This window comes from Platichthys flesus, chromosome 9 (genome assembly GCF_949316205.1).
Source record: "Platichthys flesus chromosome 9, fPlaFle2.1, whole genome shotgun sequence".
NCBI classification, from domain to species: Eukaryota; Metazoa; Chordata; class Actinopteri; order Pleuronectiformes; family Pleuronectidae; genus Platichthys; species Platichthys flesus.
Genome location: NC_084953.1, coordinates 12,655 through 36,013, shown reverse-complemented (window position 1 = coordinate 36,013; position 23,359 = coordinate 12,655). Strand labels below are relative to the sequence as shown.

The window sequence follows — 23,359 nt, the reverse complement described above, 5'->3', positions numbered from 1 at the left end:
TCTTGTTCCTTTAAACTTCAGGCGCTGTTTGATGTTTAGTTATTTTGGTCAACTGAAGAAATTACTTTAAGTTTGGTTGGATGTCATGACATCACTATGAAGTCAACCATAAAATTAGATGCATGATCTTGATCAGATGAACCAATCATTTGTGTTATGTTAGCGTTAGCAGCTCCTTACTGAAGTAAACATGCTTATAGCAAGCACTTCAATGACTCATCGAGACGTGATCATAACAAAAGACGTTTCAATGACGAAATGTTTTATTTCTGAATAAAAATACAAAAATAAACTAAATGAAAACATCACGACATTAAATGTTATGACTTTATAAAAACAGGAAATAAAATCTTTATTGAACATTTCTGTATGTGACCTCCAGCCCCGCCCCCTGCATGCTCATCGGCCCAGACAGGGTTCAATAATCTGATACATCATCACAACACGTTTTTTATAATTAATGGAGAAAAAAAAGCCTACTTCCTGTGACCTTTGACCCTGAAGCTTCAGTTTGATGTCAGTGAAACATTAACAAGTGGTTACATTAGTAACCGCCGTCATTTACAACAAGTGACGTCAAAGAAACCGAGCATGCTGGGAAAAAGATAAAAAACAAAAACTTGTTTCAGGGTTGATGCCCCCCCCCTACTTGTGTCCCTTGCTCGTCTTGAACGACACCTGCAGGACTTTGTCTCCCAGTCGATACCCGTTCAGGCTGTGGATTGCCATGGCGGCCTCCTCATAGTTCGTCATGGTCACGAAGCCGAAGCCTTTGCACTTGTTTGTGTTGAAGTCGCGGATCACCTTCACGTTGACCACGGCGCCGAACGGCCCAAACATCTGCCACAGGATGGCCTCATCCACATCCTGACCCAGGTTGTAGATGAATATGCACCAACCGGAGGACGCATTCCCAGAAACCCCCCCCCCCTCCACTCATGTGGTCCACACTCATTGGAGAAAACCTGCAACCAATAAGGATGATGGAAATGTTTCAATCATCAAGCAATAAAATAAAATAAACTCATCACTTCCTGTTGTGAAAGTTGAGGAGAAAGGCGAGATTACCTGAACCTCTGGGCCTGGTGATGGACAGGTCCTGCAAAGCGCCGTGATTGGCCATGGTACATCTGTGACATCATCTGCGAGTTCCTGGCCTGATTGGGGTTGGCAGCAAACTTAACTGTGATTGGCTCAGCGGTCCCAGGGGGCGTGTTTCCATTCAGGTGTTTGACGGCGTCTTCGGCCTCAGATCGCTTATCAAAACGGATAAAGGCCACACCCCTAGACAAACCTGAACAGCCAATCAGATCAAAGATAAGAGTTAGGACTGCAAGGATGCGATTGGTAACTTGGCAGGTCACATGACTTGCGGCACTGACCTGAAGCCTGGTCCACCAGAACTCTGGAGTTGATGATGCGTCCGAAGCGAGTGAACATGTCCTCGAGCTCTGGCTGACTCAGAGTCCTCGGCAAACCGCTGATGTACAGATTCGCATCTTTGATCATATCCGAACTCGGCCGCGCGAAGGAAACCTGCAGCAGGCGACAGCACGCGTCTTAGTCGGACATCTTCACCACACGAAGGTTGTTTAAAAAAAAGTGACATCAGCCGACTAATCGGACGTGAAAAAAAATTTGAATATTCATGAAAAAAAAAGACAACAATGAAACATTTGTTTAAATAAAAAAAAACTAAAACATCCAAACAGGCTCAGATCTTTAGGGACTTTTCAAAATAAAAGGCATCAAATCTATCAAAAATAAAAGTCGACATATGGTCACACTGAACTGAAGAAAATCACAGACTCAGTGTTGACATGTGTCGTCAATAAAAACATGAAGATGATGTTTAAAATACCTTCATCCGTCAGACAGAGTGCAGGTGACAGCGCCCACTACTGTCCAGGGAACATAACACATCTATCAGTTGAGACAGTAGAAAATCACAGAGCACCTGTGAAACTTTACCTTGATAGTTTTAGACTGTAGCCTCAGGCCATTGAGGGTACTGATAGCCCTCTCTGCATCATTAGCGTTAACAAAGTTAACAAAGCCGTAACCTAAACTGTGGCCTAGAGAAACACAAACAAACAACAAAATAAAATAACAAAACTATCGACGCACATTCTCCAATCAGACGCCGGCGTCCAACAGACAAAGGCCGGGAAAAACCCACTTCTGAGCAAACCCACAAAACCCAGCGAGGCACTTTGACCCGAAGTCGCTCTGGTCGAACGTCCCAGCTCGATACAGAGTCATTTGATTGACAGTCAACGTGACCAATCAGAGCTGCAAGGATTAAACTTGCACTTCAGATTAAACTTGGTCTTCAGATTAAACTTGGTCTTCAGATTACTGTATTTCGACCACATGGCAGCGTCCTGTCTACACATAGTCAACAGTTTGTCACAGGAGTAGAGGTCTCACTCTGTTTGTTTGCTGGAGACTAAACAGAGTGTTGTGATTGTCTGCTGTCACTTTTTGATCTGACGATCAGCTGATCGATCTCGCGATTGTCAGAGAAAAAGAAACTTGAGGTTTTGTGGATTTCTTCAGAGCTAAAACATCTTCATACATTCATCATCAAAACTTAAAAAAGATTTTAAACCTGAAAAAAAAAAAAAAAACAGGTGAAAACATTTAACATGAAATTGGATTTTAAAACAAAACAACAAAGGACTGAACGACATGAAGACGAGTCGAAAAGTATATTAGAATTTAGTTTCAATCAGATCAATTAGGATAATTTATCAATTAAAATCATTGATCAATAAATCATTGATCACTTCAGTCTGATCTGATGTTTAATAATTGATTCATGTTGTATAGACCTGACTTGATCATCATAAACGTTGTCATGTGAAAAAAATACATCAGTTTAAAAACAAATTCAGAAACCTTTCAGAGAAAAATCACAATTATCTTATAAAAACATTAAAATTAATAAAAAAAAAAGAAAAACATTAAAATAGAATCAGCTGATCAGAGAAACGACTGAAAAGTGCTAAAAAAAAAATACAGGAAATGCTGCAGGTAATCAATTACTGATACATGTTATCTTACTGATATTAACAATACATACAATACTATAACTACGAATACATACATGTAACATTGCCAACATTGATAACTATTGCAATAGATTACAGTTACTCTGTATAGAGCTTTGGACATTTACTCATTTGAGTTTACTCTGGAGTCACTATAGTAATATTATAATCACGATTAGTTAACATGAGTACTCATTGACTTTGGAAACATGCATTTATTAAACTTACATATAAATATATATTTTGCCGTCATGTTAACAGTTAAGTGTGTGTGTGGTCATAAGTCACGATGTTGGATCCTGATTGTTCCAGTGACTTTAACTCTGATGTTTGTGCGTCTCAAGTTGTGTCCCCCCACCCTAACCTGCACAAAATGTTGGACTTTCTTTCAATGTGTTTAAATACGTGTCTCAAACTCTATATCAAATTAGGGCTGAACGATTAATTGCATTTGCGATAAAATCGCGATATGATAAAACGCGATTTTCTAATGTCAACGTGCGCGATTAAAACGTACGAAAGAGAGTAGGGCACTGGGCTGCTGTCCTCCCCCGCAGCCAGAACGCCGCGGGACCACAAAACTCCTCTGATCCAGACGATAGCGAAGCAAGCCTGCATCACCTACAGGGTCCTAGAGTCTTCTGCGTGGCGGACTCACAGAGCGAGCTCATCTCGCCGGTGACCGCGGTGCGGGCTGCAGACCTGAAATCGCTCCCCGGGAAAAGCAAGCCGAGCTCCAGGGCTCCAGACCCCCCCCCTCCACCTACATGCACATCTGTGAGACGGAGGTGTTCAGCATGGGGGGGGTGTTCCTGCTGAGGCCCGGCGCCTCCATACCGCTGCACGACCACCCGGACATGAACGGGAATCTACGGAGCTGCTGATCCCAGAGCTGCCGCGGACACAGAGCTGAAACTGCTGCTGCTCCACTGACTATAACAACGCCGCGTTCCAACACTATGCAAATCAATGTGGAAGTAATCCAAGTATTCAGATTACGTAATGGAATAAATAACAGATTACATTTTTGGGCATGTATTTCTTTAACGGAATACTTTTTGAAAGGGTCCTTCCCAACACTGGAAATGTTACTGACTTGGGATCAGTAAGACGCCTATAATTTAAAAACTGTTTTTCTCAAGATGGTAAATTTTGCACACAGGTTTAAAAAAGTGCATGCCTTGTGTTTATACTTTGACTTTGATTAAATTACTTAAATGTAAACTGATTTGTTCTTCTTGTTTCTGTAATGAGCAGTTAAATAAAAATGTGGGAAAGAATATTGTACACTAAATATATCTCATATTGTGTTGGTCATATTTAAATCAATCATTACGTTTTTTTTTGTGGGGGGGGGGGGGGGGGGGGGGGGGGGGGGGGGGGGGGGGGGGAGAGATCAAATAAAAAAAATCGCATATTAAATCGCAATCGCAATATTTGGGGGTAAAATCGCAATTAGATTATTTTCCCAAATCGTTCAGCCCTACATCGAATCAAACAAACACAAAGTAAACTTTAAGTACTGTACATGTCCTGATTACTTCTGATTCTGGTAATACAGCCTGGTACAGGGATGCAACGATCTTTTCATATAAGAAAAGTCTTGATCGTTATCTGATGATCAGAGTTGATATTGTTGATTAATCTCAAACAACATCAGAAGTCAGCTGAGTTGTGGTCGGCCCCCACCCCCGAGGTCATCGTCCATCACCATGTTTAACGCAAATGTTGCGATATGCCTGGTAAGTTAATAACGCACAACTCTAGCCTATATAGTATATCTGCCTCAATCCTGAAGCAGCGGCTTCGCTGTGGTGTCCTGGTCCTCTCTGACCCTACAGGCCGGCGCATGCTACTGCGTTTTTACGGGCCCGCAAGAGCAAGAGCCCTTCCGGGTGCCTTACGTGCTCATGTATCTCTTCTTACGTGCGTCGCCCGATTCTTCTAACTATAGACAAAGCTCCACGAGCCTCACGCAGCCTGCAAGGCTGTGATTGGTCTGCTAACAACATCCTTTCTGGAAGTCTGTTTCCGGTTTCATTCCCTATAAAACCGACAGAAACCACAGAAGATTTAGAAGAACGAATATGGACCAAATAGAAGAGCGGTTGGCAGAAGAGATATGAAAGTTTTATCACTTGTATAACCCGTCACTGACTGGAGGATTTGTCCGCCAGAAAAAGACTACGATGAGCCGGAGTGGCGATGTAAATAAACAGACGAAGAAGAAAGAAGGCGTCTCTAAGGTCGACTTCCACGAAACACGTTACTCCGCCTAGTGTTCTGACAGTGAATTGCTTTATAAGACGCACAGTGCCTTGGGAAGCTTGAATGACAACGAGTCCTACGCCACAGCAGCGTACCCCGTCTCAGTTGAGAACATTACCCGACTTTAATTAGAGGGATTAATTAGAGGGACAGTTGTTACATCAGAAACCTCACTCACCTGTGACCTTAGCGTCATAAAGACTAAACAAGAGCCTCGTTGCAAACATCCCCGGGTTAATAAATGTTTTATGGCGAATACTTCCTAGGCCCAGCCCCACATGAAGTTACTGCAGCGTAATTACACTCAGTGCAATACAACAGCAGTCCTTGTGGTGGACAGTGGTACTGCAGCGGAGCAGCGGTTTGGTGCTGTAGTACCTCAGGCACACAGCAGGGGGACTTACCTGCCACTTTGTCCCTGATGAGTTTGGCGGACTCTACGTCTCCGACGCTGCTGAACAGACTCCGCAGCTCCTCCTGGCTCATGCTCTGCGGCAGGTAGTTCACGATCAGGTTTGTCCGAGCGTCTTCGTCCTCCATCATCTGGTCACTGAAGCCGTTGTCGTAGAGCTCCTGAGTAACAAAGAAATGACATCAAGACACTACTATGATTAAAACAGATTCAGCCAATCAGAGAGCAGCGCTCACCTTTCCAACGGATCCTTTGGCTGCGAGCTGAGCGTCTCTGACGTCACTCTGGGACGACTGCACCTCGCACACCTTGAAAAAGGGAATTGAACAAATGTTGTTCAGGATACACTGCGAACCAGAGAGAGGTCTGGAGATCCACGGATCAGGTCCGGGTGGACTCACCTTCAGGTACCTGATGTGTCCTCTTCGAAGCGCCATGGTGACGTCACAGGTCGATCACTGTCTGGAAGAAACCAACGTCACGTTATGGATCAGTGATCAGCTGTGTGAGGTTCGATTACTACCCCCCCCCCCCCCCCCCCCCCGCCCATTAGTAGGACACGGAGTCACACGTGGATTCAGAAAACAACGATAATAATAATATGAACGTTTGAGAACATGGCGGCTCCAGACTCTGGTTCCTGATCTTAGTCGGAGCCTGAGACTCGAACACTGAGCGCGTTAGTTCCGTGAAGTTAGAAATAACTGAACATATGAACGCAGGAAGCTAACACTGAGCTAGCACCGCGCTAACACTGAAGTAAGGTTAGCCGCCTGCTAGCCGCGTGGCCTCCACGTGAGGCCTCGCGGCTAGCAGCGCGCGCTCCCGCTCACTCGGGTCGCATCACGTACCTGAGGCCGCTGGGTGTGTGTCTGCTGCGGGTCCGCGAGTGGATGTTTTGCTGATGCTAAGCTAACACGCCGGCTTTAACACAGATTAGCTGTTAGCTGCTCCCGCGCGACACAAAGGAAACAAACCAACTCACGCCGAGTATCGCGCGACCAGAGATCTTCTTCTTCTTCTTCTTCTATTTAAAAATGGACGATCAGTCACTGACCGCCCCCAGCTGGTGCAATGGAAGCACGGTCTGTATTTCTACAAATACCACTCATACTACTGTGTATTTATACTTATTCTACTAATGCTACCGTTTATTAATACTAATGCTAATACTACTGATACTGCTGTGTATTATTATACGAACACTCTCCTTATTATATATATATATATATATATATATATAACACGAGTGCTATATAATACATACATAATACCCCAACACGAGTGCTATATAATACATACATATATATATATATATATATATTTCTCCCACCAACATGGACCGTGTTATAAACATGAAGCTTCTATAAACGTCTCTCTCGACCGCTACGTTCAGGACAACGTGCCTGTGACGTCACGGGCTCACCCCGGCTGCGGAAGCCGCGATGATGTAAACAAAGAAGCGGATCATCGAATAAAGTTCGTTAAAACGGATCCGGAGCAAAGAGACGGAGGATGGAGATCCACAAAATCTGAACCAGATCCAGAACCGTTATCAGAACCACGACCAGAGACAGAGCCAGAAACAGAGCCAGGACCGGAACCATGTCCATGGAAGACCCGTTCTTCGTCGTCAAAGGGTGAGCGCTCCGTGCTAACCGGCTAACAGCAGCAGGGTTCGTGTGGCCGATGGTCGCTGATCCAGAGTCGATATTTCTGCACAAACCGGGAACTGGAGCGTGTGTTCTAACTGCAGAGGTGTTAGCAGCGAGCTAACGGACATGCTAACGGTCCCAAGCAGTGTTTTCTGACTTAGCACGTTAGCATGTTAGTACAGAGCTCGTCTACCAACAGGAATCACACTCTGACTAGTTCTAAAGTTAACGGTGCAGTCGCTCAAAGACACAAACACGGAACACTTGTTTATTTTATTTTGGTTGTCAGCAAAGTGTCCTGAACCACTTCCTGCCAGATGATATTGTGTTTTTACACATTAATAATAATTTAATTTACATTTAGACTTGAAGGTTCAGTATGTCAGATTAAGGTGAAAGGATCTATTGGCAGAAATGAATATGAAATAATCCTAGTGATGTTTTCACCTGTGTTTCTTGTAAATTGTATTTGTAAGATTGTTTTTATTAAAGAATGAGCCTTTTATAATTTAATGATTTATATTCGCATACTTCGTTTTTTACATCTGGAGCGGGACCTCTCTATGGAGGCCGCCATGTTTTTTAACAGTCGTCCAGACTGCAAAATGCAACTTCACCACTAGATTTTCAAAAAGTTTACATACTGAACTTTAAAGTCCGTTAATAATCCGACTGCGCCACATGACGAGTTTGTTCATACACGTCAGCGTCTGATTTCAGATAAGCCCGGTTGTGATGTGTAATGGATGTGAGCTTCTTCTCGGATGTGTGTTGAGAACAGGGAGGTACAGAAGGCTGTGAACGCAGCGCAGAGCCTCCATCACAGGTGGAGCGAGCTGCTGCAGGAGGGGGATGGAGCCTCCAAAGAGGAAATGGACTGGACGACCAATGAGCTGAGGAACAGTCTGCGCTCCATCGAATGGGACCTGGAGGACCTGGACGAAACCATCAATATCCTTTGATCCAGGGGGGGGAATGGAAGTTCCGGAACCCCTGGTTTAATCACTGACCTGTCGTGATACAAGGTCATGTGACCTGAGGTCACCTGATTTATAATGTAAATGTTTGCAGATGATGTTTCTTAACTGTCAGTGAAGGTATCGTTGAGACAAATCCTAAAAAGTTCAACCTGGACGCTGGTGAGCTGTTGAAAAGAAAAGCCTTCATCACCAGCACCAGGAACACAGTGAAGGTAAACTCACATTTCCTTGGTCACACCTGCTCAAGTGGAACAAGTCTGATCTGATTGGTGACTGAGTCTGACTGTTTCTCTTTAAGGAAATGAAAGAACAGCTGTCGAGTCAAGCTGCTGCATCCGTGGACAGAAAGAAAACACAGGTCAGTCACCTGACATCGGGGGGTCACACTCAGGGTCTGGACGGTTCCTGGGGGCCCATGTATGGACCGTTACTTGCAATGTTTGTCCTTTGATGTTCAGGCTCTTCTCGGTGAGCGTGGTGCTCGAGGTCCAATGTGGAAGCCTGGTCCTGATAAATACATCCGACTGGATCATCAGCTACAGAACGCCAACACTCAGTTTATCGAGGAGCAGCAGGGGCAGCAGCAGGTAAGGTTTCACATGACCATAACCAGATAATTACAGAGCTGTGGCTGATGATGTCATGATAGTACGTGGTGTGTGGATTCCTTTTAATGTATTTGTGTTTCAGCTGATATCTGAGCAGCAGGACGAACAATTGGAACTCGTGTCAGGAACGATCGGAGTCTTGAAGAACATGTCTGAGCGAATTGGGATGGAGCTGGACGAACAATCTGTGTAAGAACTATCGTATCTTTCCAGCAGTAGAGTCTTGTTGAAGTCGTTGCTTGAAGAGAGGAGACGCGGACCCAGTACTTACAAGTATAATGTTTATTACACAAGAGTATTACAGGTCAGGACGAGTTTCTAGAAAACTCGGAGATAATACACAAGCCGAATAGTGAAAATCTGCCTTGACTCTGCAAGGTAAGGCGTTTTATAGGGGAGTTGTTTACCACAAACCTAGAGATATAATGACGTCACAAAACCGGGCCTTCTGCCTAAATTTGGGAATGTGTCGTACCTTAAGATTTAAGGACCCACTGAAAACATATCTCCTCTCATTATTCCGTAGGCAGTTCAAGGATAGTTGAGACAAGGAGAAACACACGGAACACATCTGGAGATAATACTTAAAGGTTTGAACCTAAGATTCAAGGCGCCTTAAGATATTAACATGTCGTTATGATCTATACCTATGCTAGAGAAACTCAGCTGAATATTAACATACCATTTATGGTTTGTAACTGTGGTATGGATATCTATTAGCTAAGGTAATATTCTACAGAACCGTGTTCAGATTCACGTCAGAGGCTCATCTGCTTCGTCTTGTTAACTGAAGTGTGTTGTTCTGACCTCTGACCCTGTTGAGTGTACCGGCACCTCGTGGCTTCTTACAGTGGTGGCCCTGGTGCTGCTGCCACCATCAGGCCTGTTTTCAATCAATTCTATTAATGTGGGATGAAACATACAAAGCAGGGCTGGGCAATTAACTGAAAATGTATCAGAACTAAAAATTATAACCTCTAACTGACTTATTCTTGCTCATGTTGCTAACTCGGTTAATACTTTCCACAATAATTGCATTCACGAATTGTTGTGATTCTGCTACGTACATTTTTCAGTGGTGGCCTGTATACCTTGTACTGTTCCATAAAATAACATAAAAAGAATCATAATTGAGGCAAAAGTCTGAAATAAATGAACATTTTATGGAAGTCATATCACGCAGCCCAAATACAAAGTAAAAGCCTAAGACTGAATTTAAGTCGTCTTAGATTCACGTCATTTAATCACTGTAGATATGACTGTGTTTCCAGCAATGCTCGCAAGACAACTTCACTAACACACACTCTGACTCTGAGAACACACAAACTCACACTCTGAGGACACACACACTCTGACTCTGAGGACACACACACTCTGACTTTGAGGACATTAATAAAAAAACAATAAACCAGTGTAAACTGGGTTAAAGTAGATAGATGTGCAGAAGGTGTAAACCTGTTTTGTTCTCGTCCCTGCAGGATGTTGGACGACTTCGGTCATGAGATGGACAGCACTCATTCCAGACTGGACAACGTCATGAAGAAATTGGCCAAAGTGTCTCACATGACCAGTGGTAATCTGCCCAGCGACATATGATCTCACGTCTTTGTTTCTATTGGAGCAGCAACAATAGAAAATAACTGAAGCACCAAAGTTTCATTAGAAATCAAATCACAATTCTCTGTGTTTCAAATCTTCTCCGTATTGATCAGATATCAAAAACACTGGAGTTAAATCAATAACTCAGCTTCAATATTTCAAGTTTCTAGTTAACTATAGCTGCTTGTTTTTTATCTAGGATTTTAGTTATCTGGTTATGTAGAGTTGGATGTGAATGAAAACGTTCTGTGTCTACAGATCTATATCGGTGGTTGTATGTAGTTATTGATATAGAGTTTGGTTTAGTTATGGTTGTGATTAGTTATAATTAATTATGTTATATGTCACATTATAGTTATTGTATTAAAGTTATAGTTTAAAGTCATAGTTCAAATTGGTTGAAAATAAAATACTTTCACTTATTTCTAGTTCAATAAAATATTGTTAGTTAATTATAGAAAATTGTTATTTATATATAATAGTTAGTTATAGTTATAGTTATCGTTAGTTATGATAATACATTAGAGTTAGCTATAGATTCAATTAATGGCAATTAGCTATAAATATTAGTTACGGATCGTTATTGTTAGTCATAATGACATGTTAATAGGTCACTGTAAGAAATTATATTTAGTTATAAAATAACTAGTCATTGTTGTAATATGTGATAGTTATAGTAAATTATATGTGACCATAGGAAGTTATTGTAAGATATCAATATAACTGCTTTCAGACATGCACCTCCTCCAGAACATCTGCACTTTCTCATGCATTAATGCAAATGTGTGAGTGAGAGCCGGAAGCTTCTGAGGACTTCCTCCTCCTGAGCTCCTGAATAGAGTCTGAATCCAGGATCAGTGTGAACAGCAGAGGATCCTCCACTGATTCACAGAGTGAGGGGGGGGGCTTCTAACACGGGTCACAAACATGAAGAAACTAAAACCTCTCTGGTGAAGAAGAGCTGACTCACACAAAGAAGACACAGACGAAGATGTGAAGAGAGTTTGTGGTGATCAGAGCTGAAGACGTGTCAGGTGATATACATGATCACATGACCTCTAGAGGAGAGGTAACAGGTCACTTCCTGTCTGTGTCTGCCCCCCCTCTCCTGAACCATGAGGAGGATCTGATGCTGAACGAGTCTGAGCAGAAAACCTGCTGCTGTGTTGTTCAGCTGTGAAACAAACTCTGGAGACGATTCTCTGGGTTCCACCTGGAGCTCATGTCTGAAAACAGCTTATTACTAGTTGTAGTGGTAAAACGTTATAGACAGTTATGTGTATTTTTAATTTGATAGTAATTAAGTCTTTGTGTCTTTACAGATCGTCGTCAGTGGTGTGCTATTGGAGTGTTGCTCGCCATCCTCTTTGTCGTCCTCCTCCTCTTCTTCATCCTTTGATTTCAGTTCCGAATTCATCTATGTCCTGTTTCTACTGAACTCTACACGTGTCTCTGCTGGACTAGGGTGGGGTACCGTTCACATTCGAGCCAGTACTGGTCCCTGTACCTGGAAGTCTGTACTGGTACCCTTTGGTACTTCTTTTGGTACTTTACTCTCTTTTTCTGCAAAGAGAATTTCCTGTTGCCTCCACCTCGCGACATAATTCCACTACAAACGCCTATAGAGAAAATGTTTGTCCGGATTCCGATTCACCACTGTAAGCAAATGATTACTATAAAAGTTGTGTAGCTTCTGTATGATGGACCCAGAACCTGAGGGAAAGGTAACACAAACACACACACACACACTGACTCCGCTGCTTTGATTAGTTTGTTGCCACAACATCAACACTGAGTATCACATAATGATCAATTATTTTCTCAATGAGTCAAAGCCTTCTTCCTCTCTCGTGCTGACACACACACACACACACACACACACACACACACACACACACACACACACACACACACACAGAGTGTTTAACTCAGTCTGGGTGAAACCACAGACTTTGTAAAGTTAGTAAATGTGTGTAGATCTGTCTGGTGCAGAGCTCAGTGTGAATGACAGACACACAGAGGAGCAGTAAATTACTGACAGTGCTGCTAAAAACTGCACCAGTGACTCACCATAGTTCTGAGCTTGGCTTTTTTCAGGGTGGGTCACATGGTCTCTCTCTTTATTTAACCTATACTCTCTCTTTCACTCTCACTCATCTATACACTCTCTCACCCAGATGCCCTCAGAGGTAACGAAAGTTTGCACCAATAGATTAACGTGAATCGAAGCTGGGTAGTACTGACGTAATTCGGTCAGTTAAAGTACAGAGACCCGTACCCCACCCTACTCTATACTGGTCTTTACTGGTCTCCAATAGTTTCCACTAGTTTGAACTGGACTCTACTGGACTCTTCTGAACTATTTAATGCCCGTTTGTTGAGTTTGAAATTGTTAGTCTGAAAACAAAGTGTTAACACTAAAACTGTCTGTTGTTGTTTACAGTTTGATTTTGTTGATTTTAAGTGACTGAAACATTTTATTTGTATCGTAACGTTTTATTTCATTTTGCTTTATTTAATTTTATTTAATTTAATTTTTCCTGTAACGTATTGATCAACACACTCCAGTTTATTGACTTTTCTACTGTTAAACTACTTGTCAATTAAACCATGCACTTCTTGCAGCTCTTTCACAATAAAAGTGTTCTTGTGTGGAACAAGAACATTGTTCCACACAAAGTTCACATTACACTGTGGCTTTTGAGGAGCCTTACTTTCTGGTGAAGTCCAGTATTTGACTTGTCACATGGCAACAGTGAAAATTATCCTACTGTTGATAACATTTCAAACTGGCTCAATAACAACGTAAGATTTAAGGAATGCATGTAATTGGCTGATCAGAGCAAACAAAAACCAAATCATTAAAGCAGGAGGACACAGGTTACAGCTTTGTGCTTCTCATACACACTCCTTCAGGAACAGTACCTCACCTAAACTAAATCTGCTGAGCATTATTTAGACTTTATTCTTGTTTTTAACTACCACAAAATAAAATCTGTCTTTCCCTCTGTTTTGTTGACTGTCCCTTAACCCTCCTGGTATTTCACTGCTGTCTGTGGATTACAACAAAAAACAGAAAAGGTCCAAAAGAAGAGCAAGAGCCATGGTTTCCTGTTTTCCACTCACTCCATTGCTTACTTGACCAAGTGAAGGTCAATGATGCATCACTAAGTCCAGTGCCAGGTCCAGACCCAGGTTCACGGCTGCAGGTTCAGACCCAGGTCCAGACCCAGGTTCACGGCTGCAGGTAGACGTGGGGGTGTCTGGCTCCACAGTGGAGCTATGACTGTCAGCAGAGCAGCTGTGGTCATCGCTCGTTTGTAGTTTGTGAATCCAAATTATCCAACGTTTTGTTTTTTCCCATTTGACGTTCTGACTCAGCCATAAACCAACAGACTGAATAAAACACTCTTTACGTTTTGAAGTCCATTCAACTCCGTGATGAGAAGTTCAGCTGATTACTTAAAGTATTGATTTGAGTACAGCGCTTCCATTCATGGAATCTAATGGGTGACAATGACATATTTACTTTGTTTTTCAGGAACCTTATTGTACAATATAAACTGGCACAGAAGTGAACAAGCTTTTTTTGGTTTTCAGAGGAGCTTGTGTTAGTTATTCGAAGCCTGGCTCCACATCATCAGGTTTATGGTACAAGTGGCAGGAAGGTCACCGCCTCCTGTTTCCTGTGTGAATACAAGTCATCAAACAATGGCTTGTCATAAACAAACTCATTTATATTCTGTTTAAAGTTAAAGTTGCTGACTTCATAAATAAAAAAACTTTTCTTTAATAATCAACAGTTTGTGTCATTTAGTTCCAGGTTCAACTGAAATGATGGTTAAAGTAAAACTGTGATTGATCAGTGATCAGTTTGTCATTGATTTTTAGAATCAGTTTGAAAACTGTAAAGTTCTAATAACCTGCTATTAAAGAACAGGAAGCACAACTGATGTCTTTAATCAACATTAACATTAATTAGCATCAATATTGTTAATTAGCATGTAATAACATCAAATATTATACAACACATAACGTTAATATAAACAACAGTGATCTTAAAATAAATCTTATCAATCACTTTGATAAGATTTCAAACTTAAACTGAACTGGACCTTTATTTTTTCTCTTTGAACTACGTTTGATATTTTGATCTGAGAATCTTAATCAAACAAACTGTGAACAGCGTCATCAGGTTCTGTGTTCTGATTGGACCAGGTGCCACAGCTGTGCTTTGGGAAAGAAGCGGAGTTCAGGTGCTGTAGTTCAGTTGTAGAAATGTAGGTGGCGCTGCCATCGCCATCTGTTGGAGGACCCGAACAGGTGGGTCACCTGATCCAGACTGAGAGACGCCCCCTTCTCCACGTTCACCTCCAGGATCTCGTGTTTGACCGAAAGGAAGCGTCCATGTCCCCCACGTGAACACCTGCAGAACACGTTAATGCAGATGAAAATGTTTCTAAGAGACTAACTCTGGTACATTAAGAACCATTGTACTCACATTAATGAATGTACTCTATAAAAATACAAAATAAATACCTACACCGTCAATACAGTGTTATTAAACTGTTGTTTAATTGTTGTAGTATTTTAAGTACCCAAGTCACGGCCCCTCATCATCTACGTCGGTTCCTTGCTCGATATAGTTCAAACAGAAACGTTCCATCAGAACATGAAGAACTGGACCGGCAGAACGCTGAGGACATGGACGCTCCACGTCCTCGATGCTCAAACATTGTTACAAGAAACTGAGAGTGAAACTGAGGTTTTGATTGGCTATCACTGTTTTCTCCAACGTAATTGGTTGTCTCTGTGCGCCTGGACCAGGAAGGGACATCACATGTGTCCCCTGCTCATCATGTGACGTGCAGTCATCTCCATTTGATTGGTCGGTAGTTGAACTGTTGAAGGGAACTTGCAGCATTGGTTGCGATGGTGGTCTTCTGTTACTACCAGAATGAAACCAGCGTCTCTGGCTTCATGGTAATGGCCTCTGAAGATTTGATATTTAAACAGGTGAGTTATGTGTCGGCAGCTGGTCTGTAGTCACCATCTCTCTTCTTCTGCTCGGAGACAACACTCTGAACTGACAACACCTTCCTTAACTGGAAGAAGGGCGACCCCTGCTGGGCAGACATGAAACATGAAGTTCAGAGAACAAGAAGTAGAACAAAGAAACCTGATCATTGATGATTTTCTCACCAAACTCAGCAAACTGGAGGGGGCGGGGTCTAATGCTGAGGGCCGGGCCCTGATGCTGTGTCGATCCAGGCTGCTAGTTCGAGTCCTGCCGAGTCTGGCGCTGGAGAGAAGACGACGCAGAGAAAGCCGAGAAGGTTCTTCTCTGCTGCTGAATCTGAAAGTCACAGATGTTAATAACTACGTCTCCGTCAATACTGACACACCTGAACGTACACTGGTCATGTGATGTAAACAGGAAGTAGATTGTAGAACAGTGATGGTGAAAAGTAAGAGCAGGGATTTCTTTTCTTGGAGAGACGACGAGGTGGAACTTGTTGAGAATGTAAAGTCGTAGGTTCTCTGGGAACCTGTGAGTGAAACAGAAACTCCCAACAAATGAAAGGAGGGTGGGAACAGATTGAGCCGGATATAAGGCCTTCACTCAAATGATTTTTTTTTTTAAGATCCTTTTATTCGTCCCAAACACATGCACAGACATGCACAACACACTCATTCAGGTAGGGAAATTTAATCTCCGCTTTTGACCCATCTGGTGCAGGACACACAGAGCAGTGAGCAACCATGTAAAGCGCTCGGGGAGCAGATGTTGGGGGAGTAAGGTGCCTTGCTCAGGGGCACTAGACAGGGTAGGGAGACTCTTGGATTTTTGGACAGATCAATCCAGGTTCGTCTTTTGTTGTCTCTCCGTGGAGTCGAACCAGAGACGAACCAGAGACCTTCTCTGCCCATAGTCCAAGTTTCTGCCACTAGACACCAGACACCAGACCATCCTCCAAACATCTTCTCCTCACTGTGCGTGAAGATGCACTCACACCTGCCGGCTGCCATTCTTGAGCAACAACTGCATTGGTGGTGCCCCGATCTCACAGCTGAATCAACTTTAGGATTTAGATAAATGGTAGAATTAGGTGCAATCTTACAAGCAGCCATATCCTGTTCTCTGAAGCCCTTTTTGTGCAAAACAATGAAGACTGCACGTGTTTCCTTGCAGGTAAACATGGTTAACAAAAGAAGAACAATGATTTTAAGCACCACCCTCCTTTCAAAGCTTCCAGTCTGCTCTTCTGTCTCAATCAGGATGACAGAGTGATCTCCAGACTTGTGCCTGTCAACACTCTCACCTGTGTTAATAAGAGAATCACTGACCTGATGTCAGCTGGTCCTTCTTGGCAGGGCTGAAATGCAGTGGAAAAGTTTTTTTGGAGATAAAGTTCATTCTCGTGGCAAAGAGGGACTTTGCAATTAATTGAAATTCATCTGATCACTCTTCATAACATTCTGGAGTGTATGCAAATTGCCATCATAAAAACGGAGGCAGCAGACTTTTTGAATATGAATATTTGTGCCATTCTCAAAACTTTTGGCCACGGCTGTAGAGACACTCAAAGGATCCTCCATCTGCACAGACTGGGACACATTTCTTAACCTGGACATTGATGTGGCCACTGGTTACCGAAAAGGACAGAGTGTACCTCAACACTAAGCCTTACATAACTAAGAGGATTAAAGACTGTATTGACAGGAAAAAGATAGATTTGAAATATGATGAAGGAGCAGTTGAGAAAATAGTGGCTGAGGACATCATAAGGACATTATAGAGCAGAATTTCATGTCGAACTCTATTAAGGTAATTACTAACGTGAACACAGCTGAAAAGCGGCTCGTTTATTTTATTAGTTTGTATTTTAGTTACATTTTTAATACACTCCACCCTCATCTGCTCATTTCAAAAGACAATCATTTCTTAACCAATCAACGTCAACATTTCAGTCAACAACATCCTCTCAGAATCCACATGCATCAGCACCGGTGCCCCACAGGGTTGTGTTAGCTGGCAGCACTTGATTGTTGTTTTAAATGTAATTGTGTGATTATTATTCTTACTGTTTCTGTGCAGGCTTTTATCTGTGCAGCACTGAGTCCAATATATTTTCTCCTACAGGGACAATAAAGTATATCGTATCTGTGTCATCGTTTACAAAGGTCTCGGAGTTAACCCTGACTCCTTCAGGTGTAACCCTATCAACATATGTTTCAGTGTAGTAAGTATCTGTGAAGATTCTCATTCATCAGGTCCTAACTTCAGGAGTTGTAGATGTGAACAACTGCTGAATAAACGCTGAAAACTACAGGATAGTGATGGGACTTGATCCTTCCTACTTCCTGTTCCCTGACCAATCACTGGGCTGACAGTTGATCGACAGGTTCTGAATTCTTGAGGAGGTCTCAGCTTTGAACGTGACCTCAATGATGCTACACTGTGGTTTCCGTGGTGACAGGTTGATATGTGAGGCGTTAGGGGCGTCGCACAGACTCACTGTTCAGGAAGTGAAGTGTAGAGCTTTGTTCTTATTGGCTGGTTGACCCGTCCATTCCTGCTGCTCTCTTGGATGGGTGGGGCTGATCTCTCTGCTTTGATCAAATCAGAAGATGAAATTTTAGTGTGTGTTTATCTCAACAATAGTAAAATGATTAAATGATGAATATATAATATATATATATTAGTGCTGTCAGTTAAACGCGTTATTAACGGTGTTAACGCAAATCCATTTTAACGACGTCAATTTTTTTCTCGAGAGATTAACGCAGAGCTGCCAACTCTCACACTTTCGCCATGTGACACACGCTTTTGCATGTTGGTGGTTGACTAAGTCACAATAATTTTTAAAACATCATCGTATCAGGCCGTCATGAAGTACCAGGAGTGGGCGAGTCTGTGTGTGTCTGTGTGTGTGTGTGTGTGTGTGTCTGTGTATGTCTGTGTGTGTGTGTGTGTGCTCCCAGATAGCGCACCGGTCCGGGGGCTCTCTATTATTAGTCCTTGTTTACCTGAAATGTGCACTTTATAATTTTATTTTGTACCTCCCTGTTTGGCAATGTTGTTTTTCAATAAAATAAAACCTTTGCATAAAGCAAGCCAATTCACTTTTCCATGTTCATAAGAGCATTAAAACGAAAAAAAAGATGGAAAAATAAATAATGAAGGGACATTTAGAATAGATAAAAATGTGCGATTAATTTTGAGTTAACGATGACATAAATGTGATTAATTGCGATTACATATTTGAATCGTTTGACAGCTCTAATATATATTATTGATCTATTGGGATAGTACAGTGCTATGAACTCTTTGATGTATGATTATAAAAGATATAAAGATAATATATAATCTAAAGTAATTTAAAGTATATGTAAACTGATTATATGTATACATATATAATAAATTATAGGTATATATATATTATTTATAAACTGATATACTTAAACTTATAATACATAAATTGTTTATATGTAGGCTGATTATATCAGACCAGTTTTATATAAATTGAGAATATGCGAGCTTAACACTCGAAATCCGTACATTAGAAAGTTTACACCTATTCCGATTAAACCTTGGATAAAAAAAAATACTAACAATTTTTTTGAAACTAACACTTTAATGTCACTTGCTTATAGCAATTTGTAGTTTTGCTTTATTTTGAAGAAATTGTACTTTCTTGATTCTTGTCGTCCTGGGTTGATGCACTTATTGTAAGTCGCTTTGGATAAAAGCATCAGCTAAATGAAATGTAATGTAATGTAATGTATATACACTGTATTGTGATATAAATGTAAATACTCTAGAAATGTAATACCTGTTGCTTCTGTGCTTGTCCCTGAAGAAGAGGAAGAAGAAGAGTTCTTCATCCTTCTGATCCCTCCTCCCTCCTCCACCTCCACACAGGGACTCTGGTCTCTCGGCTCTGCTACAGATTGGAGCTCTTTGTTGGGCTCAAGTCCTTCAGGTCTCCCCTGAGTATCCTGGTCATGGTTCAGATCCTGTTCTTCCTCTGAACCATTGAGCCCAACACTCTGTGACGTCATCACTGATATCACAAGAAGAGGAGAGGACGGGGAGGGACATGTGAAGGCAGGCGTGGTCAGTTGGTCAGGAGCATAAGGGTTGATTGGCAGGTCTGTTGTAGGTGTACCCTCATTGGTTCTACTCCTCATCTGAATGTTGGTGACACGCTCAGCCCCGCCCCCTCTGCAGAGCGATTTGTTCTGAGGTGTGACAGGGCCAATGTAGGTCTCTCTGATTGGCTCAGTCCTCAGGTTGACATGGGGCCGGGACAGGCTCCGCCCCCTGTCAACAGGTACAGGTGGCCCCGCCTGACCACTGACGTACAGGTTCAGGTTCAGTCTGGAGACCAGGACACCTGTCCCCTGCTGCCCCGCCCATCTTCTCTGCTGCTGTCTTTCCTGGTAACGAGACTCCGCCTCTGTCTCTGTTTCATCTTCAAATCTCAGGCGACGAGTTGAAGACGCTGGGCGTCGCCTCGTTGACCCCACAGCTGATTGACTGCTGGACAAGTCACTCTGGTGTCCTGAATGAGAGGCCACGCCTTCCAACCTCACCCGGATGACAGGACAGTTCCTGACCCCCGACCTGCAGGAGGAGATCAGTCGTCTGACGTCAGTTCAAGCTTTTTTAATCTGAAGCTTTTATAGAAAATGTATGAAACATGAAAAAAAATGACGAAACAAAATGAAACACAAAGAAACACGATGTGTGTTACTCAAGGTGTCTGTGAATGTGTGTGTGTGTGTTTCTCACAGTGTGTGTTTGTGGCGCTGTGCTAGGTGACAGCCTATTACAGCAGCTCCTGTTGTTTCTTTCTTGAAGTTTTGTCACTTTATTCTTTTAATCTTTTTCAGTATTTGTCCTGGGGACATAATGGCAATGGCTACATGTTGGTTAGCAACCTGTTTTTATTTTATTCTTCAATCATGTCAAACTTTACCTTCATTTCCTCAGTATGTTAACCTCCCACAAGAGACAGTAAAGACAGCTGGAGAGGCGGTGGTCTAGTGGTAGAAACTTGGACTGTGGGCAGAGAAGGTCTCTGGTTCGTCTCTGGTTCGACTCCACGGAGAGACAACAAAAGACGAACCTGGATTGATCTGTCCAAAAATCCAAGAGTCTCCCTACCCTGTCTAGTGCCCCTGAGCAAGGCACCTTACTCCCCCAACATCTGCTCCCCGGGCGCCGTACATGCTCGCTCACTGCTCTGTGTGTCCTGCACCAGATGGGTTAAATGCAGAGGTTAAATTTACCTACAATTGCATGAGTGTGTTGTGCATGTCTGTGCATGTGTTTGGTATAAATAAACGAATCTTAATCTGAATCTTAAAACACCTCTGTATGCAAGTGCTCTGGATGCATACAATGTCACTGTCCTCTTGTATGTCCCTCTTGTCCAGCCCCAGCCTGCATCCATAAGGACTGTGAGGAGGTTTACTCAGGAGGCCACTGAGGCACTGCAGAACTGCTTTGAGTCCACTGACTGGTATGTGCTCTGTGAGCCACATGAGGAAGATATCAACAGCATGACTGCATCACACAATACATAAATTCCTAGGGATAGAGCAAACCACCTTGAAGACCTGGACTGTACGCTGCTATCCTAACTACCAGCCCAGGAGCCCACTGAGCTGAACGTTCTTCACACATAAGAAGTTCAATTTGTTCTTCCACAGGTATTCTGGGAAAGGGTGTTTCCCGTCATTGGCTGCAAACCAGACTCTTTTGAAGTGGTGGTGGAAAGGAGGACTTTGAACAAACTGTTCTCCATCATGGACAACCACGAGCACCCTCCACCACCTAGTGGACAGACAGTTTATGTCCAAACCAAAACTCTTGGAGTACTTCGAATTTAATACGTTTTTTGCACATATCATATTACATTCATTTTTAACTGCACATCTTAGAGGCATATTTATTTATTTTATAAATGTTTCAAACAACGACTGCAATATTGCACGCTTGTCTCGTTTGTCGTCTCTTGTATTAAGCCTTTTGTTCTTTGCTCTCTGTGAAATATCCTTGACCTGCTACTGTGATACAATAACTTCCCAAATTGCGATCAATAAAGTATTACTTTAATAAAGTAAAGTAGTATCTACTTCTCACAGTGTGTGTGTGTGTGTGTGTGTGTGTGTGTGGGCATGTCTATCTATAGTTATGAGGGCGAATTTTGGTTCTATACCATCACTTTGAGGACATCTTAGCTGGTCCTCAAAAATTCAATTGGGTCAGGGTTTGGAGGCATTTAGTTGTGATGTTAGGGAGTGCATTATGTCAATGAGTGTCCTCACAACTATAGAGAGACAGGGTTAGGGTTAGGGTTAGGGTTGTGTGTGTGTTTGTGTGTGTGTGTGTGTTTGTGTGTGTTACTCACAGTGCGTGTGTGTCGGGGGTCAGCAGGTTGTGGTCTCCTCTCAGAGGAACACAGCGACGCTTCATACAAGCTCCTTCCTCACAATACTGCTGCCACGGCGACCAAGCTGACACAGTGTCTGATCACACACACATACACACACACACACACACCCACACACACACACATCTCATGGTGGGGGAGGGAAGAGAGTCAGGGCTGCTCTGATTGGCTGCTGTGACAGAGGAAGGAGGATTAAACAGAGCAGCTTGTCAACATTAATCTGACAAATGTTTACCTCAGCATATGTGTGTGTGTGAGCATAGACCCCCCCCCCCCCCCCCCCCCCCCACACACACACACAGAGAAACATACACATTTAACCTTATAACTGGATAAACCTCTAGAGGCACACTTAACATCTGACTCGACCGGTTTGTGAACATTCTGAACATAAAGTCCCAACATTGAATTCACTCAGAAGGTTGAGAAGAACAGAGAAGAACAGAACAGCAACATACAGAGAAAACCAAGTTATCGATATTATACATCATCAATGATCTGAGCTTTAAGTTTGACATTCAGTTTCTTAATCTCTATATTTCCTGTTCTGTTAGAACATCTTCTCCATTAACATCACATGTTGTAGACTCAATGAAAGAGTTCAGGTCTGAGAAATGATCTTCAACATTCACTAGTCTGGATCCTTTAGTTTTCTGTTGGAACGTTTCAATGTCTGCAGCAGAGTATTGTCTCCTCTGAACGTTTTCTTTTCTGAGACATTTTTAACAGATCTGATCTGATTTTCACTTCCAGGCTCATTAATCACTTCATCAGCTATTTGTCTGTTTCTGGTCTAACTCTGCTGGGCCCCTGATGGCGGAGCGCCTCTGAATGTCTAGAACCCTCACCCACGCCAAGATTTGTGATGTGTACATTTCTGTAATCCCTGATAATGTTGCTGCCTGCTGCATAATGCTCAATGTTTAGAGGACAACCATTTTGGCTGAGTGGAACACTTTTGCAGCAACTGACCTCCTGCAAGAGCAGGATACAGAGACCCCCACAGACATGTTGCTCAACGCATAAGAGAAAGAATTATGAGCATTCTATAAAAACCCTGCTGTAAACTGAACCTCTTCTGTGGTAACTGTTTGCTGTACTTGGTTGTTTTTCAATTGAATAGTTTTCAAACTCTGTGCTTCGGGTCTTTTACCTTGAAAATCAAAAGTGTTGCGTAAATTAGGTAACTTGTGATGAATCCATAATGAAAATGAGTCATATAATCCCATTGTGAAAAGATTCCTAACATTCTACTGACATGTTGACAATGGGTCTTGGGCTTTATGAATTCATATTGATTTCTTATGCTTTACAAATAA

At 42.4% G+C, this 23,359-nt stretch overlaps 3 protein-coding genes across 6 annotated transcripts; 1 reads left to right on the top strand and 2 right to left on the bottom strand.

Moving 5' to 3' along the window:
• Window positions 1-241: 241 nt before the first annotated feature.
• On the bottom strand, window positions 242-6,755 carry LOC133960861 (ELAV-like protein 1). Its single transcript, XM_062395706.1, is given in 9 exon segments — window positions 242-936; window positions 938-965; window positions 1,069-1,294; window positions 1,383-1,536; window positions 1,972-2,075; window positions 5,726-5,894; window positions 5,970-6,041; window positions 6,135-6,195; window positions 6,585-6,755. Coding segments are annotated over 8 exon segments (1,080 nt in total). The 5' UTR covers window positions 6,171-6,195; window positions 6,585-6,755; the 3' UTR covers window positions 242-645.
• A 363-nt stretch (window positions 6,756-7,118) lies between these two features.
• Window positions 7,119-13,585, top strand: stx6 (syntaxin 6). The gene is made up of 8 exons (XM_062395707.1): window positions 7,119-7,373; window positions 8,170-8,339; window positions 8,486-8,580; window positions 8,667-8,726; window positions 8,827-8,955; window positions 9,059-9,165; window positions 10,455-10,549; window positions 11,898-13,585. The coding sequence occupies exons 1-8, from the start codon at window positions 7,339-7,341 to the stop codon at window positions 11,972-11,974; spliced, it is 768 nt and encodes a 255-aa protein (XP_062251691.1). The 5' UTR covers window positions 7,119-7,338; the 3' UTR covers window positions 11,975-13,585.
• A 764-nt stretch (window positions 13,586-14,349) lies between these two features.
• On the bottom strand, window positions 14,350-22,118 carry si:dkey-121a11.3 (uncharacterized). 4 transcript variants are annotated; one of them, XM_062395704.1, is made up of 7 exons: window positions 21,999-22,118; window positions 19,413-20,206; window positions 18,096-18,189; window positions 16,924-16,952; window positions 15,778-15,931; window positions 15,174-15,698; window positions 14,350-15,001 (listed from the first exon to the last, which is right to left on the bottom strand). In XM_062395704.1, exons 1-5 carry the CDS (start codon window positions 22,061-22,063, stop codon window positions 15,807-15,809), a joined length of 1,107 nt encoding a protein of 368 aa, XP_062251688.1. In that variant the 5' UTR covers window positions 22,064-22,118; the 3' UTR covers window positions 14,350-15,001; window positions 15,174-15,698; window positions 15,778-15,806. The 4 variants fall into 4 exon arrangements, with proteins under 4 accessions (XP_062251688.1, XP_062251687.1, XP_062251686.1 ...); XM_062395703.1 differs by lacking the exon at window positions 16,924-16,952 and having other exon boundaries at window positions 15,115-15,698; XM_062395702.1 differs by lacking the exon at window positions 16,924-16,952 and having other exon boundaries at window positions 15,119-15,698.
• Window positions 22,119-23,359: the final 1,241 nt, after the last annotated feature.

What these genes read in the sequence shown, in the direction of transcription:
- stx6 (XM_062395707.1), top strand. Translation starts at nt 7,339, where the DNA reads ATGTCCATGGAAGACCCGTTCTTCGTCGTCAAAGG. An exon ending in GGACCTGGACGAAACCATCA is followed by an intron (nt 8,340 to 8,485) that starts ATATCCTTTGAT and finishes CTGTCAGTGAAG; the next exon opens with GTATCGTTGAGACAAATCCT. An exon ending in AGCAGCAGGGGCAGCAGCAG is followed by an intron (nt 8,956 to 9,058) that starts GTAAGGTTTCAC and finishes TTTGTGTTTCAG; the next exon opens with CTGATATCTGAGCAGCAGGA.
- si:dkey-121a11.3 (XM_062395703.1), bottom strand. Translation starts at nt 22,063, where the DNA reads ATGAAGCGTCGCTGTGTTCCTCTGAGAGGAGACCACAACCTGCTGACC. An exon ending in ACCCCCGACACACACGCACT is followed by an intron (nt 20,207 to 21,998) that starts GTGAGTAACACA and finishes CTCCTCCTGCAG; the next exon opens with GTCGGGGGTCAGGAACTGTC. An exon ending in TACACTTCACTTCCTGAACA is followed by an intron (nt 15,932 to 18,095) that starts GTGAGTCTGTGC and finishes TGTGACTTTCAG; the next exon opens with ATTCAGCAGCAGAGAAGAAC.